At 43.0% G+C, this 16,460-nt stretch overlaps 1 protein-coding gene across 2 annotated transcripts; it reads right to left on the reverse strand.

Annotated features, from left to right (window-relative positions):
• Positions 1–526: 526 nt before the first annotated feature.
• Positions 527–15,024, reverse strand: LOC148892008 (zinc finger protein Aiolos-like). 2 transcript variants are annotated; one of them, XM_089006657.1, is made up of 8 exons: positions 14,987–15,024; positions 14,643–14,716; positions 14,453–14,527; positions 8,889–9,248; positions 7,952–8,119; positions 7,461–7,577; positions 6,740–6,850; positions 527–2,822 (listed from the first exon to the last, which is right to left on the reverse strand). In XM_089006657.1, the coding sequence occupies exons 3-8, from the start codon at positions 14,502–14,504 to the stop codon at positions 2,200–2,202; spliced, it is 1,431 nt and encodes a 476-aa protein (XP_088862783.1). In that variant the 5' UTR covers positions 14,505–14,527; positions 14,643–14,716; positions 14,987–15,024; the 3' UTR covers positions 527–2,199. The 2 variants fall into 2 exon arrangements, with proteins under 2 accessions (XP_088862783.1, XP_088862781.1); XM_089006655.1 differs by lacking the exon at positions 14,987–15,024 and having other exon boundaries at positions 14,453–14,753.
• Between the last annotated feature and the right edge of the window lie 1,436 nt (positions 15,025–16,460).

Consider the following 16,460-nt stretch of genomic DNA (forward strand, 5'->3'; position numbering starts at 1 on the left):
GTTGTCTAAGCAACGGTCTCAGGCAATAGAAGAGGTTAAAACACTTCTGTTAATATGGATTAACGAAAAGCAGTGAGCAGGTGACAGCGTGAGTGAAGGAAATATCGCAGAGAAAGAATGGCAACTTTACTCTGATATCGTCAAGAGGCAACCTGGAAGTTCGTCATCCATTAATGATTTCAAGGCTAGACACGGATGGTACGATAACTTTACACGTCGTACAGGGATTCGTAGTGTCATTCGTCATGGGGAGGCAGCCAGTTCTGACGATAAAGCTGCCGATGCTTACAATGAATCATTCCTCAAGATGGTGGAAGAAGAAGCCTACGTTCCTCATCAAGTGTTTCATGCTGATGAAACCGGGCTTTTTTTTGGGGGGGGGGGGGGGGGGGGGGGAAAGATGCCTAACCGGAATTTCATTACACAGGAAGAGAAGTCCGTCCCTGGGCATAAGCCTATGAAAGATAGGCTAATGGAATATGACTCTCCTTCCAAACAGTAGCTCCCTCCCTCCCACCTCCTCCCACTCCATTCCATCAACGACCATCACAAAGGTAAATAAAATGACTTTGTTATACACTACAGTAAATTACAATACAAAAGTGCATTTATTATACATAAAATAAGGTCTATTTTGTGTTGTTTTAAGACTTATTTACTCGAAAGTTATGTTTTATGGGGACCTGGCAATGGATTAATCTCATTTTAATGGTTTCTTATGGGAAATTAATGTTTGAAAGACACATTTTCGCCTTACACACACACTTTCTGGGAACCATTGAGTTTGTTCTTTGAGAATTTCTGAGAATATCTCATCTCACGGGAACCTGTAGTATTATTTACTTCTCTTCAAACCCAAAGTGAGAAAAGGGAACTGCCTCTGATGGATGGATACATGGTAGCAGCTCGATGAAGCCAACACTGTCAGGACTTAAATAACATTCATCAACATCAAAATCGCCAACATACCAGCAATCAACTCTCAACAAGCCTCAAATGCCGCAAAAGTGGGATGGCTTCCACAAATTCAGAAAAAAATGAGTAAACTCACAAGTAAAATCACATTCACCAGTGTCAAATGTAATGAAATGTATTGATCCTATACATTGTGTGTTTCAGGAGTGAACAAAACACATTCTCGATGGGAAACTGCTTGTCCTCCTAACCAAAGCCTACAAAGATGAGATGTAACCTTCAGTACTTTTTCTTTTAGTTTGTACATTAAATATTTGGTGATGAATACAACAAGGAGGAGGTATTCGTGACAAAAATAGTCATTTTATTCTCATCTCTTAGCACAAAAAAAAAAACATTAGCAGAATATATTGAGCATTTGAGTGTTCAAAATGAACAAAAATTATAGCCTGGTATGCAGCACAATGTATAACACCAACATAACACCGATCGATTCTTAAAACCAGCCTCCTACTGTGTAATATACGCTCAAACCACACCACATAGTCCGTCCTTTCATTCCTTGTTACACGATCTCAGGGGTCGGCACTACTCCGGAGCTGCGTGTGGCTCTTAAGCACCACATAGTGGCTCCATGGAGCTTTTTGAAATGTTTGAAATGTTTGGAAAATGAAGAATGAGTGAAAATAGATGTACGTATATACTTTTTGTTTGAATATGGTTTTGGTAGGCGGACAAACATTCTTAACATTTTCCAGTGCTGAAAAAATTTCTGGAATAAATATTACATGTCAATATTTCTGTCAATGAAGCTTTGCGGCACACATTTCTATAAGTATGGCGCAATGGATGGCAGGCAGGTGGCTGTTGTCAGAAGAAATTGCATTTCGTGTCCAATTCACTGAGGGAACTGACAAAGAATGAAAATGTGTTACGGCTGTTGCTCATTATGGCATGCGCGTGCATGTACGATTGATTATAGGTCGATCGCAAGAGGCTGGTGGGTTGAGAAAAACAGCGCTTTGGTCAAAAAAGGTTAGACCACCCTGCTCTACAGGATGCACTGCAAGGAACACGAATCAAAGTTCAACGCAATGCAATGCAACATAAAGTAGCTAATATACACACAGCGTTTGTTGCCTTCTTTCTGAGGCTTTAATTAGTTGCGGCTCCAGGCACTTTTTTGGATTGACGACCCCTGCACGAGCTCCATTAAAAAGTAAATCTGCATCGTCATTTGTCACCTGACTAAGTGTGTAATGTGGGCCCTTAATGGAATAGCGGCTACTTCATTTCCAATCGGTGCTCCCCGCGGACTATGTGTGACGAGAACTCGTAACGGTCTCGACTACGATGGCCGCACACATTGCACTCAAGTGGGTTGCGGAAGCCGTGGCAACCCATATGGATTGTGAACATGACATAGTCAAGAAAGATCACCTTGCAGTGACTGCAGGAGTACAAGGCCCCAGTCATCCCCCCAGCTTCTCCGTTAGCCACCCGCAAACCTTCCAAGGATGACAAGGGAACAGGCTGAGAGTGTGGGATCTCGTTCTGATGATTGAGACCACCCAGCAAGTGGCCAAAGCTATACGTTAAAGGAGATCCCTGGAAGCTATCAGGGTTGAACGCATCCATGCTCGGAGGTTGCCGGGGGATGTGAGGTAGACCCGGCAGGGACATTATCGTCTTGTGGCCGTTGTCCAGGCCAATAGGACTGATGTCACTGCAGTTTAACACAACAGGGTACGGCCTTTGGGACGAGTGAGCTGGGTCACAATCAGGGCCTGAACGCATGAATGTTTGCACATCAGGCCCCGGGGAGCATAAAGGAAGGTCCTGTCGGTGAACCGTGTTCCTGTTCAAGCTCAGGTCCAGACAGATACCATTATCACCTCGATCGGCACCTTCAAAAAAAGCAGACTCATTTATCACACATCATATCGTAGTAGGAAGAAGTCAATGCCGAGAGCAGGACTGTAAGTAGACGAGGTTTGAGGAGACGGAATGATAACCAGGGCCAAGTCAACAAAAGAGGACCTCACAAAGGAAGCAAGAGCAGAAAGGGTTTGCAGGGCAAAATAGTTCAGAATCTAGAGCAGGAGTCGTGAACCCATGGCTCGCGAGCCATTTACGTATATGGCTCCTTTGATGATTGCATCTGGCTTGCCGATAAAACTAAATACGTACTCCATATTCTCGCTTTTTCGCTGTTCATTTGTTCTTTGGGCGGCAGTAGGCGGAAAGCGCAATTTCGATTGGATGATACTGACCGAGGTTGGCTGAAAACTCCATTTTGCTTGAATGATGGATTGGATTGGATATGCCTTTATTAGTCTCACAGTGGAGAAATTGGAATGATGCTAACCTAGGGTGGCCATTGATGGTCAAGGAGCAATTTTCATTGGATGATACTGACTTAGGTGCCGTTCATGTCGAAACAGGTAAACAGCCCATTTAAAAAAAAAAGAATGATCGTACACTTCAGGTTGAATGGACCGAAGGATTCGCCTTTGTGGAAAGAAAAGGTACTGCCATGGTTCTTATTTGCAATGAAACAATACCATTGACGAAACAGTCGAATGTCAGTGGCACTTTGACAAGCCCCATGCTAACGTTAGCATCGATATACTTCTGCGAGAGACAGCAGAAAACAAGCGTGCAAGCTAATGAGCCGTGTGCAGGCTAGCTAGCAGTAACTTTGCACGTGGACCCGGCAAGTTGACTTTCATTCCCATCATTTTGGATGGATTTTGACCGATCGTGAGGAACGGAAAACCATTCGCATTCATGGGGAGTATTATCACAAAGTTATTTTAAATAACACATTCTGACATTTTGTTGAAATCGCGTGCGTGCGTTTTGCGTGTCTGTGTGTGTGCGCGCGTGTGTGTGTGGCTGTCACTGAATAACATTTCTAAATACATATTTGACTTTTATGGCTCGCTCTCTGAGTCAAAAAGGTTTGCGAGCCCTGATCTAGAGGAAGCAGTTGTTCTGGGGGGCATAGAAAGGATAGAGAGCAGATAGGAAACAGACAACTCAGACAAGGGCCTCAAGTGCAGCTGCGCTACAGAACAGAGGGGCGCACCCGCTGACATTTGTCTCCTCCCGCCTTGTTGTTTCCCTGCGATTGAAGTGGTTATTTGGCTTTGTCTCCTTGTGGCTGTCATATTGAAAGCTCTCACTTCATTTGTCAACCCGATGAAGCCATTTGGAGGCGTTGTGCCCCCAAACTCTCATGCGTGCGTGTGGAGTTCTTTCCATTTTTCACGGCCCTCTGAATCGGGATCGTCCGTCGTCACGGAAGGATTACTGGCTCTGTACTTTTATTTGATTCTTTATTGAAGCACTTTGCAGCAGAAGAAGAAGCAGTGTCAGTCGATGAATAATCCAAAGTACACGAAACGCAACAAACTAATTCTTTTGATCTTCATTTATCGCAATGTCAATGTGTGTCGTTGACAATTAATTTAATACCTTCAACTTAACAATAATTAATATATTCTTATCATCATTATCCCAAAGGTAAGAAACCATGAAACGCAAACTACAAATTCCATGGGCCAAAGGCGGAAGTGACGCGCCGGCAGGATTCACGCTAGCCATAATGCAAATTACTCTACTCAGTTAAGACATTGCAATGCAGCCGGACAAACTCATGTTTGAAACCAACGGTGGGCCGTCAGGGCCTGCAAGGCCTTCTCTGCTGGCCTAAAAATATCTGAATGACAGACAAATGTTAATTATATTTTGTCTACGAACTTTTATTCGTTTAATTGTCTTTCAGCTTCCTTTCATTGCTTTTTCCTTGTGCTGCTTCCAGATGCGTTTCGTATTTAAGCATTTAACCAATCACATTTCAGCCATTATTCGTTACCGCCGTCAGAAATCGACCTGGACGCCTTCACAATCAGTTCGGCAGGCCTTGGAGCATAAAAATCGATATTGATGAAACTGTTGCTTTAACCAATCAGTGTTCGAGTTGGCTACCCAATGCCTGCTGGAAGTCACTGGAAATGTCAGAGTTTTTGCAAACTACGATTGGCTAATCACATGATTGACTAGTCACTAGCCAATCATATTATCATTAGCCGCTAATGAAGAGCATATTGGCTGGCTACAGATACAGTGTGCTAGCTTTATCTGTAGCGAGCTGCATAAGCAAATATATTGTTGTGTTGATTTAATTGCAGTTTTGTCGAACCACAATGGCTGAAGGAGGAGAAGAAATGTATTGTGTTGCAGACACTGTTCAAGCCAGTTTTCAAGACAGATTTTTCAAGTATAGATGAACATCATCATCATCATGAATACACACGTTCATGGTAAAAATCCGAACACTTTAATGACAGTATTTCTTCAGTTTTAATCAAGTCACGAGTTTTTTTTTTTTCCTGTATTGGACGTGTCGTAATATCACACCACACTCGCAGCTGATTGACTCAGACATAGCACTACTGGAGGCCTGGGAGTGACATGCACGGCCCACCATTGTTTGACACGATGCAAAAACAATTCAGTACAAACACTACTGTGATTGAAAGACTTTCCTGAATGACTAAACCGCTGCTAATTTGCTAAAAGTAACATGCCGCGATCGCAATGTGGCAAACATAAAGCGCAACAGACACAAGGCAACTCCGACAAGAAAAGCAACCGATTAGGATTGAATCTAGATGGGAACTCGACAGATCGTACACAAACGTGACTTAACATGGGGCCATGCGGATAAGCAAGTGAACAATTTACCAAAGAAACAAACTGTGACACCACTTTTTATTTGTCGATGCGAACGGTCACCTGTTACTGGCGGACCAGCCCCTCTTAAAATACAGGTAAATCCAACATGGCCGGCTTTAAACACAATTGTGCAAGTGTTTGTTTTGGACAACAAAGGTTAGCAAGCAACCCAAAAGTATTAAAGTACAAATAAAGAAGCTTTACAGGTGCGCCATTGACTGAAATTTTACTTTCATGAATTATTCCTGTTTGCTCTTCGTTCAATTTAAATAAAACAAGCTCAACACATTCAAGCACAATTTTCCCTTTGCACTGATTGAATCAGACATAGTCAATGAATAATCTAAAGTACACCTAACACTCATCTGTGGATGGTTATACCCACCTATGACACAGTCGGTGTTGAGTATTGAGGGTGCCTGAGACAACTCTCTGGGGTTCCTGGCAAGACACGGAGGCCAGCAGCAGACAGACAGACAGACAGACAAACACAAGTAGCTCAGAAGCGCACCCCCCATCACACACACACACACACACAAAAAAACATTGAAATGCTCTAAAACAAGGGTCTCAAACTCATTTTTTTGTTGCGGCCACATTGTTTGTAGTTACAATTTCCTCTCATTGTTGGTTTACATGTGCCAATTTGAAATGTGGTTCGGACTTTAGCAAGCCTCATGGAATTTCACAATTTTGATTTACTTTCGCGGGCCTAATGAAATGATGTGGCGGGCCAGATTTGGCCGCCGGGCCTTGACTTTGACACCTGTGCGCCGAAAGCTCATTTTATGGACAAAGCGCATGGCTGTACGGATCTCAAATGGAAAATCATAGAAAAATAAAACAAATAATGAAACCTAGAAATAAAGTTTCATTAACGTGGTCCAGTCCAAATGTCCGTCATAGTGTAGCGGAAAAGCACACATAAAAGCACAAATATCACGCAACAGCAGATTTTAAAAAGAACTTTCTAGCGTCGTTTTGGAATAACCATAAAAAATGTGAAAAGTCAGTCCGTGTCGAAAACATCTTAGTGCTTACATTTTGTCGTTTGTGAGTTGTGGAGCGCCGGGGTACTTACCTGTAAACTTCCGCGGCATGCATCGCTTGCGTTTGGCTACATTTGTGACGAGCCTGTCAAGTAGCAGAGCACGCTCAGTGCCCATCCGAGTACTTGATGGGTGACTCGTGTCTGCCGCAAAGAATCGGAGGGAGAGCCTTAGTTATAGAACAGAGTCAGGAAATGACTACGTTTGTTCTTTAAGGCGCACGCACACACAATTAAATGAAATAATGAAACGGTGTCCAAATGTCCACTTTCCTTCCTACCTTGCATGTAAAAATTGAGCGACTGGCACCTCGGCAGCTTGAGGTGAAGGAAGTACAAGCTATTGATGCAAGATCAAAAGTTCTTTTGATCTTACTTCCTGGTGCACGCGTGCTTTAACGTCTCAGGATGAGGATGTACTTCCTCACTACTAATACACTATTGGGCGTAAACGTACGACACTTGGTGACCAAAGTAGGCACAAAATGATCGATGCGAATCTGAGAATGCAGCAGACCGCACCACACATAACCTATTTTGATGTAATGAAGGGGCAGCAGCTATGAAATCACATTTATTTACCAGCCCGTAAGAACAAGCTAGAAAGCATAATCACTAAGTTTAATGCTCAGTGCAGTGATTGTCTTACTCATCTTACGGCACAGCTAGCGGGTTGTCTACAGTGATGTGAAGTCCCTTCGAATGGAGGACAATGTCTTTTGAGCTGAACGGTGAATGCAAAATAGCTTCTGACCTTTGTCAACAGGCGCTTTGTTGTGAACGTACGCATGGCACCTCTCTCTGTGCTCTTCGAGGGAACTGCGCTGCTTGTAACTGCGACTGCAAAGGTTGCACTTGAAGGGCTTCTCCACTGTGGGAAGGACATTGAAACCCAGGCATGTGAGTTTTGATTTGTCCCAACATGAAAAGCGCCAAAACCCAAATCGGAACAGGGCACAAATGCTATTGGGAATGGATGACTAAACAATGGAGAATATATTTGCAGAAAGCAAACATTTCCTGAACGCTGATGATGAAAGAACTGAAATTGATCGTTTTCGGAGGTGAACGAGTAATGTCATGTGCGATGCGTGTAATCGTGCATGGCGGGTTTTTTGCTGGAAAAGCAGAAATAATGCGTTTGGGTTGAACACCAGTCAAGACACAGGTGCGTACAGCGTCAGCTCACAGGAGTCGCTCAACTGAGTGTGCATGTGGCTGGCTGGCTGGCTGGCTGGCTGGTACCAGAATGGGTGCGCAGGTGCCCGCTCAGGGCGTCACGACGGCGGCAAGCGTAGCTGCACATGGGACATTTGAAAGGCTTCTCTCCGGAGTGGAGTTTGATGTGGCGAAGCAGATTTCCTTTCTGAGTAAAGGAAGCTCCACATTGAGCACAGTGGAATGGCCTCTCACCTGGAGGGATGAAAACATTTTCCATTCAACGCTTGCACCAATTTTATGGAGACGACTTTTTTTTTTTACTGCAGAAATTTAAACAACCGTGGTCCCCCGATTAAATATCTCACACAAGTGATTTGCTTTGAACATATTTAAGTGATGTTTTTCAGTAACTAAACTTCTGTCCAGAGAGCAACACTTCACATCTTCCTTTTATGACTTGCAAAAAAACATATCAAGAGCCCACTATCTTTGAAAAGGGAACAAAGCACCATCCCACTGTCATTGTCACAAACTGTTTTCTCACATCATATGTAGTATACAATTCACTCTCTCTCTCTCTTATATATATATATATACACACGTATCTGCAATGTGTGTGTATATGTACATGAAACACATAGTCTGATATTTCTATTATTATATATACTATATATTAGTCTTATATTCTTTTGCTATTATGAAAAAAAGTGCAGCTTTGCTTTCAGTCTCCACTTTTACACCTTTGTTAGGTTCATATATTGATTTTGATTTGAATGTTAATTTGATTTGACCAAAAGAACCAAAGTTCATTGTTTATTTTTCCCACTTGATCAAAGTCACTTTTAACCTCTTTTGTCAAAGCAGGTCAAAGATAATTTCCACGTTCAAACAAAGGTTGAGCGCAAAGCAACTTTTTCACTCCACTTGCACAAAACACGACACTACAGAAGGTGCCGAATAAGTGATGATTGCACAAGGGTTGATGTCTGATGTGAGGTGTTGATTGGTTTCCTGCGCTTACCCGTGTGGCTGCGTTTGTGCACCAGCAGTACGTTGACGTTGACGCAGGACAAGCCGCAGATGTCACACTTAAGCTTCCCTATTGACTGCACGTGGGGAGTTCTGGCTCCTGTCACGTAAGTTCTCTGCGAAGCGGCATCCTGCCGAGCTGCACTGTCATCAAGTGAATAGTCCACCATCAACAAGTCCTCCGGCTCAGTCGCGGAATCTCTCTCTTCATCATTTTCATCATCGTATCCTTCCTCCATTGCTTCTTCAGTAACGCACTCTTTTTCTTCCTTTGGCAAAATGCCTTTTGTTTTCTCAGCCTGAAGATATGCCTCATTGTTTCCAATCTCTTCATCCTTGACCTTAATTAAGCCTACGTAAGGATAAAACAAGGAAGGGAAAATGAGTATCTGATGTCTAATTTTACAATGTTGTTAGATTTACTCTATATGAGCTTCAACATACTATTGGATGAAACAAGATTCACAAAACGCTACAGAACATGTAACTTTGTAGCCGTTATTTTTAGTTTAAATTCTAGCATGCTTCCGTGGCTAAAGGAAGAACTTGGGCAGATCACAAGTTAGGATATGTGTGCTGAAGATTGGGAAAAGACATCTTTTTCCCCGATGAAACATTGAAGCCAACAGGTAAATTAACATGATGTCCTTATTGAATTAAAATGATACTTTATGCAGGTTCTGGCGACATCCCGAAACACTGACGTGTCCTCAGGCCTCATTTACATAATCTCTCTTTAAGTCATGATACAGTGTTTTTATACACATCCGTAAACATCCTATGTTATTTCATGTTTAGTTTAGTCTATATGGATGTGTGTAGCTTATGAGATAACTTGTTGGATCAATAGGATGCAACAAGTATTCATTTTAAGTGTCTAATGTTCTCTCCCAACCCCTTCCCGTTGCTGATAGGCTTGGTGGAGATGATGTCATCGCTGCTGTGTGATAAAACTAAGTTAAAGGGGCGGGCTTTGCTCTCTTGGCTTCCCGCTCCGACTACGGATGTTCTTCTATTGTTTACGAGAATAAAGTAGTCTTTTCTGTTCACCATCTATGGTCCCCGCTGGTATTTCATCATAAAACTCCGTTGAACGCCGAACCAGAAGAGATACAAGGATTAGAATCCAGCAGTACTCGCATGTCAACCAACCACCAGTGAATTCAGGTCCATCCAAAAACAACACCGTGGTCTCTAGAGCAACAGACAATGAGCTGACGAGCGTCCCGTCACATGGTGGAAAATGTTTAAATGTGCAATGGAAACTTTGCACATACCAAGTCCTGATTTAGTAAACTGGCTCTAGGGCACAATAAACCACATGGGGAATAAAGACCCAGATGAAGGACCGGAAGAACTGCTCCAAGAGACACCATGATGGATGGGCCTTACCTTTAGAGTCAGGCCAAGAGGTTGTGCTTGATCGGGCATGCCTGGTGGCTGAACAACCCAAACAGGCAACAAAAGTTCCCATGGGGGCACTACCGGAGGGAGTGGCCAAGCGGGTGTTTAGCGAAACGGGTGGCTGTCGAAATGACGTGACAGTCCTATCCCTGGCGACATAAGCTGGCTCGAGGATGTGAAATGCCATCTATTTGGCAGGGTAGTTCCTACAAGATACTGTTGGACTACAACTCGACATGTTGCTTTGGTTCTGGTACCGGACTTCAAAATACAGTTTGCATGACATTCAACTCTGAATCGATGAAAAGGTTTCTTCTGCCGTCATCTGTACTTGTTTGAAGGTGTCAGACGTTTTTGCTTCTTAAGCAAACTCAAGTCGTACTGGTAGTGTTGAGTGAAGGATTTAGCTGTTTTATGAAAATCGCTTCTTTTACCCCCCTTTCAAACCATCTATGTTCTTTCGCTAAGATTTTAACCTCATTGTTGTCAAATGAATGGTTGCTAGCTTTTAGGTGCAAATGTACTGCCGATTGAGTCCCACTAGTATTATCCCTTCGAGTAATTCTTCAACCTCAACAATACTTGTGTCACTGGGCACTTCACTCACAATAACCGCATGGGCAGGATTAATGTTTTCTTCACTGCACCAGGTTTGTAGCTCAGATAGTGAGAGGGGACTGGATGCAGGAGCCCTAGCCTAAATGTTGTATTTTATTTATTTTATTTTTTTTGAGATACGGTCACTCAGCAGATCCCGGGCGACCACCCGCTTTATGTAACGCCTGTTACGAAGCGTCTCAGACTAACTAATAGTAATAGTAATAGTAATAGTATAAGTTCATATGCTGACGGTCTACTAAGAGTGTGGGTGACCGGAAAATAAAGGAATAAAGAGGAGTACAGTGGGGCCTCGGTTTACGAACACATTGCCTCACGAAATTTTCGGTTTACGAACGTTAAATTTATGAAAATTAAACCTTGTATTAAGCACTACTTTTCGCGATATGCACCCCCCACCACGGCTGGCGCAGTAATCTTTGGTGAAAGAACACCAAAGCACATGAACAGCGCCACAGCCGGTCTGCCTTTTCACACCCCCTTTCTCTGAATGCACACGTTGATTGAGAGAGAGAGAGAGAGAGAGAGAGAGAGAGAGAGAGAGAGAGAGAGAGAGAGAGAGAGAGAGAGAGAGAGAGAGAGAGAGAGAGAGAGAGACAGAGACAGAGAGAGACAGAGACAGAGAGACAGAGAGACAGAGAGAGACAGAGAGACACACGTCAATCGCCTCCAAGGAGTTTTTGACAGATACTTTTGCTGTTATGGGACCGAAAAAGACCCCACCACAGGCTCGTGTTCAGCCGAAGAAGACAAAAAACAAAATTACAGTTGAGGAGAAGAAGGAGATCATTGAGAAACATGAATTTGCGTGGTGTGCGTTTGTCTGATTTAGCGGTTTAGCGGATATGCTCAGTCCACTATTGCTACCATCCTTCGCCTAAAAGCTTTACACAAAGGCTTTATTTATTCGACGCTTTCACGTGACTAAAAGCTTGGCATGATGTTACCCTTTGATCCTTGAAAGCTGCATGGAATAATTTGTGGACCGCATGCATCCTTGAGAGGGACTTTGGAGGATTTGATCCTCATGACTCTGTTGTTTTGGATGACATTGGACAGAACATGGGACTCGAAGTGGATGCAGATGACATCGAGGAGCTTGTTGCTGACCATAATGAGGTCCTCAACACAGAGGATTTGATTTGCCTTCAAGAGGACAAGCAGAAGCAAGCCATTCAGGAGTTGTCATCTGAGGGCGAGGAGGAGGAGATGGCTGCAACATCAAGTGCAGGCTTTTATTGAACAGTTCCATCCAGAAAAGACTGTGGCTATGAGAATCATCAACATGATGAATGATAATGTGATGCCTCAGCTTCGTAAGACCTTACAAGTCAGAAAGCAACAGGTGTCAATTAAGAGCCATCAACGACCATCACACATGTAAATAAAGTGACTTTATTACACAGTGCAGTGTATTTATTTCATTACAATACAATAGCGCATTTATTATACATAGAATAAGGTATGTTGTGTGTAGTTTCAAGGCTTATTTAGTTGAAAATTATATTTTATGGAGACCTGGGAACGGATTATTCTCATTTTAATGGTTTCCTATGGGAAATAATTTTTTGGGATACACACTTTTCGCCTTACACACTCCGTCTGGGAACCTATTAAGTTCGTAAGCCAAGGCCCTACTGTATCTCGTTTGGCACTAGCCCCCGCCTCCCCTACTGAAACCACGCTAGGTGACGCTATTTTCCCATAGCGTCAACCACCACATACACAACGGCACCACATACACAACCAAACAAACCCGACATTCAACGCCTAATACAGTTCCACCCTTCGGGATCGAGGGGTTTAGCTCTTTATGTTAATCAGCCCTATGCTAAAGACCAGCCGCCGCGAAGACCAAGCGTCTTTCTTCGCCACCCGGCGTGGAGTAGGTTACTCACCCCGAAGGTCCACAAGCGCTAGGCCAAAAGCCACTTCCACTTAGTGGTGGAAGCAGGGGTTTGGGAAGCCCAACGGACTCAACGAGTTCCCTCCCGCGAGCTCCTCAATGACACGGGAGCTATGATCTGGCGAGTCCCAATCCAAGTTCTGTTCAGTCTTCCACCATTTACTTTTACCGGCTACAAATCCGGTCCTAAGCCGCCACTTTCCCCATGTTCTGTCGATAAGGAGGAGGGTACGACTCCGCCGCTCTCTCTCAGCCCAGTTCTTCAAAAATGTCTTTCACTCCCCTCACGCGCACTGGCTCGCCCTTTTATCAGGTGCTCAATCACCACCAATTGCCACCACCGGTGCTATTGCCATTGACGGATTTACGGCCAAATTACCCAATCAGGGCACTCGAACATTGACCCACGGGCAACACACATCATTTTATTCGGCCCGCGAGAGCAAATCAAGCATGTCAAGTGCCATAATGCTTGCTCAAGTCCGAACCAAAACTTCAAATTGTCCCATGTAAACCACAATAACAGTCATTATTCTTTACTTCAAATTTGGAAACTAGTTATTCATTAATTTGTTGTGAATTCTGTATGTAATGTGGAGGAGATGAAACATTCTAATGGCTTCCTCAACGTCCCCGAGAGGAAACCGTAACTACAATGTGGCCTGTGACAAAAAATGACTTTGACAACCTTGATTTAGAACAATCTCATGGAAAGATTGTACCAGGGTAAGACTCTTCCTGGAACTGTACAAAAGCGTGGCATTTTATAACTGTTAAAAAAAGTGATGATGCTCCATAACAGAGATTTTCAAAGTGGGTGAGGACTCAATAGCAGGCCGTGGGCAGACAGTAAAAAACATTTTAGAAGCATTTTGAGGTGGACCGAGGTCCTATCCGGAACATACAATATTCGATTTAGAACTGTTTTGAGGTGGAGTGAGGTCCTATGTGAAATTAATATGTGATATTGGATAAGGATATTGTACACTCGTCACTCGCTATTCTGAAAGCAAATCCAGTGAAAAGTCAGCCTTGGCTAGCAATATATCAAAGTCTGCAATTAATAATATAACACACAATAAATGTATTTTCAGATGCCATTATCATCCAGCCATTATCTGAACCAATTAATCCTCAAGAGTTTTGTAGGTGTACTATCCAGCTTTCTTTGGACTGCAGGTGAGGTTTAAACCCTGAACTGGTGGCCAGCCAATGGCATGGCTCTCCCAAGTGTTCTTAACCTCTTTAAAATGAGTCGTGACTTTGAAACAACCATAAGAGAATGGTTGCAGCATGGCAGCAATTGAGAACCAATACTAAATGATGGATGAAATACCAAGCTCGATGTGGCACAATAACGTGGGCAAGTGCAGCTGCTTCACATTTGCATCAGCAGCGCATCTGAAAAAGAAGCAAAACATCTTCAGAGGTTTTGCTGTCGTTTTTGTTGCTTTAGGAATCGAACCCACAGGATACTAAAGCGTGATTCATCAAACTACTCGGGAAAAGCTGCCTGCTGTGCATTTACAAATGACACGTCCAATTTGTGAATTCCTTACAAAGATTTAAAATGTCTTGTGTCGTCACGGGATTGTAAAGTTACCATAAAGATGGAACAAGACACTCACCAATCCCATTTCCAATGGTGGCCACAAATCCAGTATTGTCATCCGTGCTCATAATGGTGTTCCGTAAAAAGGAGTCTATTTGTTCGACAAGGGACAGATAGAAAGGCGGTAGAAAATATGAAAGGAGGTTTATTTTAAGCATAACCAGAATTGCACCATTTCACAGTTGATTGCTCGAGCAAGTCATTACATTTAGCCTGATGTGAGAGAAGTTCAATGCATGCGTGTTTCCTGCCACGTTTGCACACGTGTAAAATAACTTTCCTGTCCAAGACACACACAAAAAAAAGATTATTCGAGCCTCCTACTTCTAAAAAGTTTATAAAGTTTAAAGTCTATAAATTTCAGTTTCAGTTTAAAAAAAAAAAAGAATACAATTGCCACTGAAACTTTGCATTGTGAGACCCTATAAATGTACAGGCAAAAATACTTCACTCAACCAAAGGTTCAGATGCTTCATGAGAATTTATTTGTAGAATCGTGAACAGAACAAAAAAAAATCTCTAAATGCGAATGATCCAAAAATAAACTCACCCGATGAGCTGCTTTGTGCTGTGCACGTGAAGATCTGCACACTGCAACAATCTGAATATGAGCAAAGTCACCAAGAACGCTTTTGGAGAGACCACTTAAAGGAACAGACCTCATTTCAAACAAGGTGGAGCAATAAAGATGATGCAAATTCAAAATGCACAGGTTGCCAGTCTTTCAATGACCACATGACTTTTTCTACAACTTGAATGAGGGCATTTAAAGCTCCATATTGAATCCTGATGTTTATAAGTGAATGAAGTACTCGGTAGTGAACCTGGTATCAAATCATTCTAATCTAATCAAATCTAACCACGTGATCATTTCGTTTCAATGATGAACTACGCCATCTTGTGGCTAAAATAAACGTTCACTAACGTCAACACGGAAGTAAACATTTCATATTTGAAGATGACTCATTATCTGGTAAATTAGCCAGTGTGTTCTTGTGCCGGTCCCAAGCCCGGATAAATACAGAGGGTTGTGTGTGGAAGGGCATCCGACGTAAACGCTTGGCCAAAACAAACGTGCAAATCAAACCTCTGAAGATGGAGGACACCGATTGGCTGTGGCGACCCCTTGAAGGGAAAAGGCCAAAGGAAAAGAAGAAGATCTGGAAAATTATTATGAAAAAAAATGTGGAACAAAAGCACACAGGCATGTTTTGGGCTGATTTATTAAAGGTGAAAGTGCATTGGAATCAATGACAAGCATTGTTACAAGAAATGTGGCAGACAAGATTTACGAAGCAAGTGTACATTTGGTGTATCAGATTGAACAACTCAGTGAAGCACCCACCTGAGTTGCAAGGCTTGGCGGGCGCCCATCGGCTACCTTGGCAACCAGCCACCTTCTTGAAGAAAAAAAGCACACACACACACACACACACACAAAGGCAGTACAACACATGCAAGGTTTCCATGGTAAAAACGGGGCCATGGAACGGAGGGAGGGAGGTGAGTAGGGGACGGCAATGCAAATTATCCAAATCTTGTTTCAAACCTTGAAGCCAAGGCAGAAGGACAAAGAAGAAACACACATTCATGGAGAAGCAGATCAGAGAAGCCACTTAATAAGCGGTTTGTCTGCGTTTCAATCAATCTTACTCTGTATTTATTCTCTTGGGTGCGGTGAGGGAGGGGTGCTCCGAACCAGTGGAGCACGATGGCGTTTGGAGGACTTACGCTCCCTGTTTCCTTTCAGAACTTTGCAAAGGAACACAAATGAGAACACGTGATGAGGAACAAACATAAGCGCACACGCATTTGCTGTTGTCACGGTCTGACAAATAAGGTGTTAATACAACTTGTTTGTTCTCTGTGGAAAACAAAACCATTTCAAGGAAATGAGAGTTGCATTTGCAAATGAGCAAGGCAGAATTCTGCCATTTCCTTCTTTGTGCAGTCAAGGTTGAGAGAACAAGGAAGAGGGAGTAAGATTGTGTTTGAGAGGAGGGGGAGAGAGAGAGAGAGAGAGA

This window comes from Hippocampus bargibanti, linkage group LG10, assembly GCF_051943395.1.
Source record: "Hippocampus bargibanti isolate YZ-2025 linkage group LG10, ASM5194339v1, whole genome shotgun sequence".
Lineage (NCBI taxonomy): Eukaryota > Metazoa > Chordata > Actinopteri > Syngnathiformes > Syngnathidae > Hippocampus > Hippocampus bargibanti.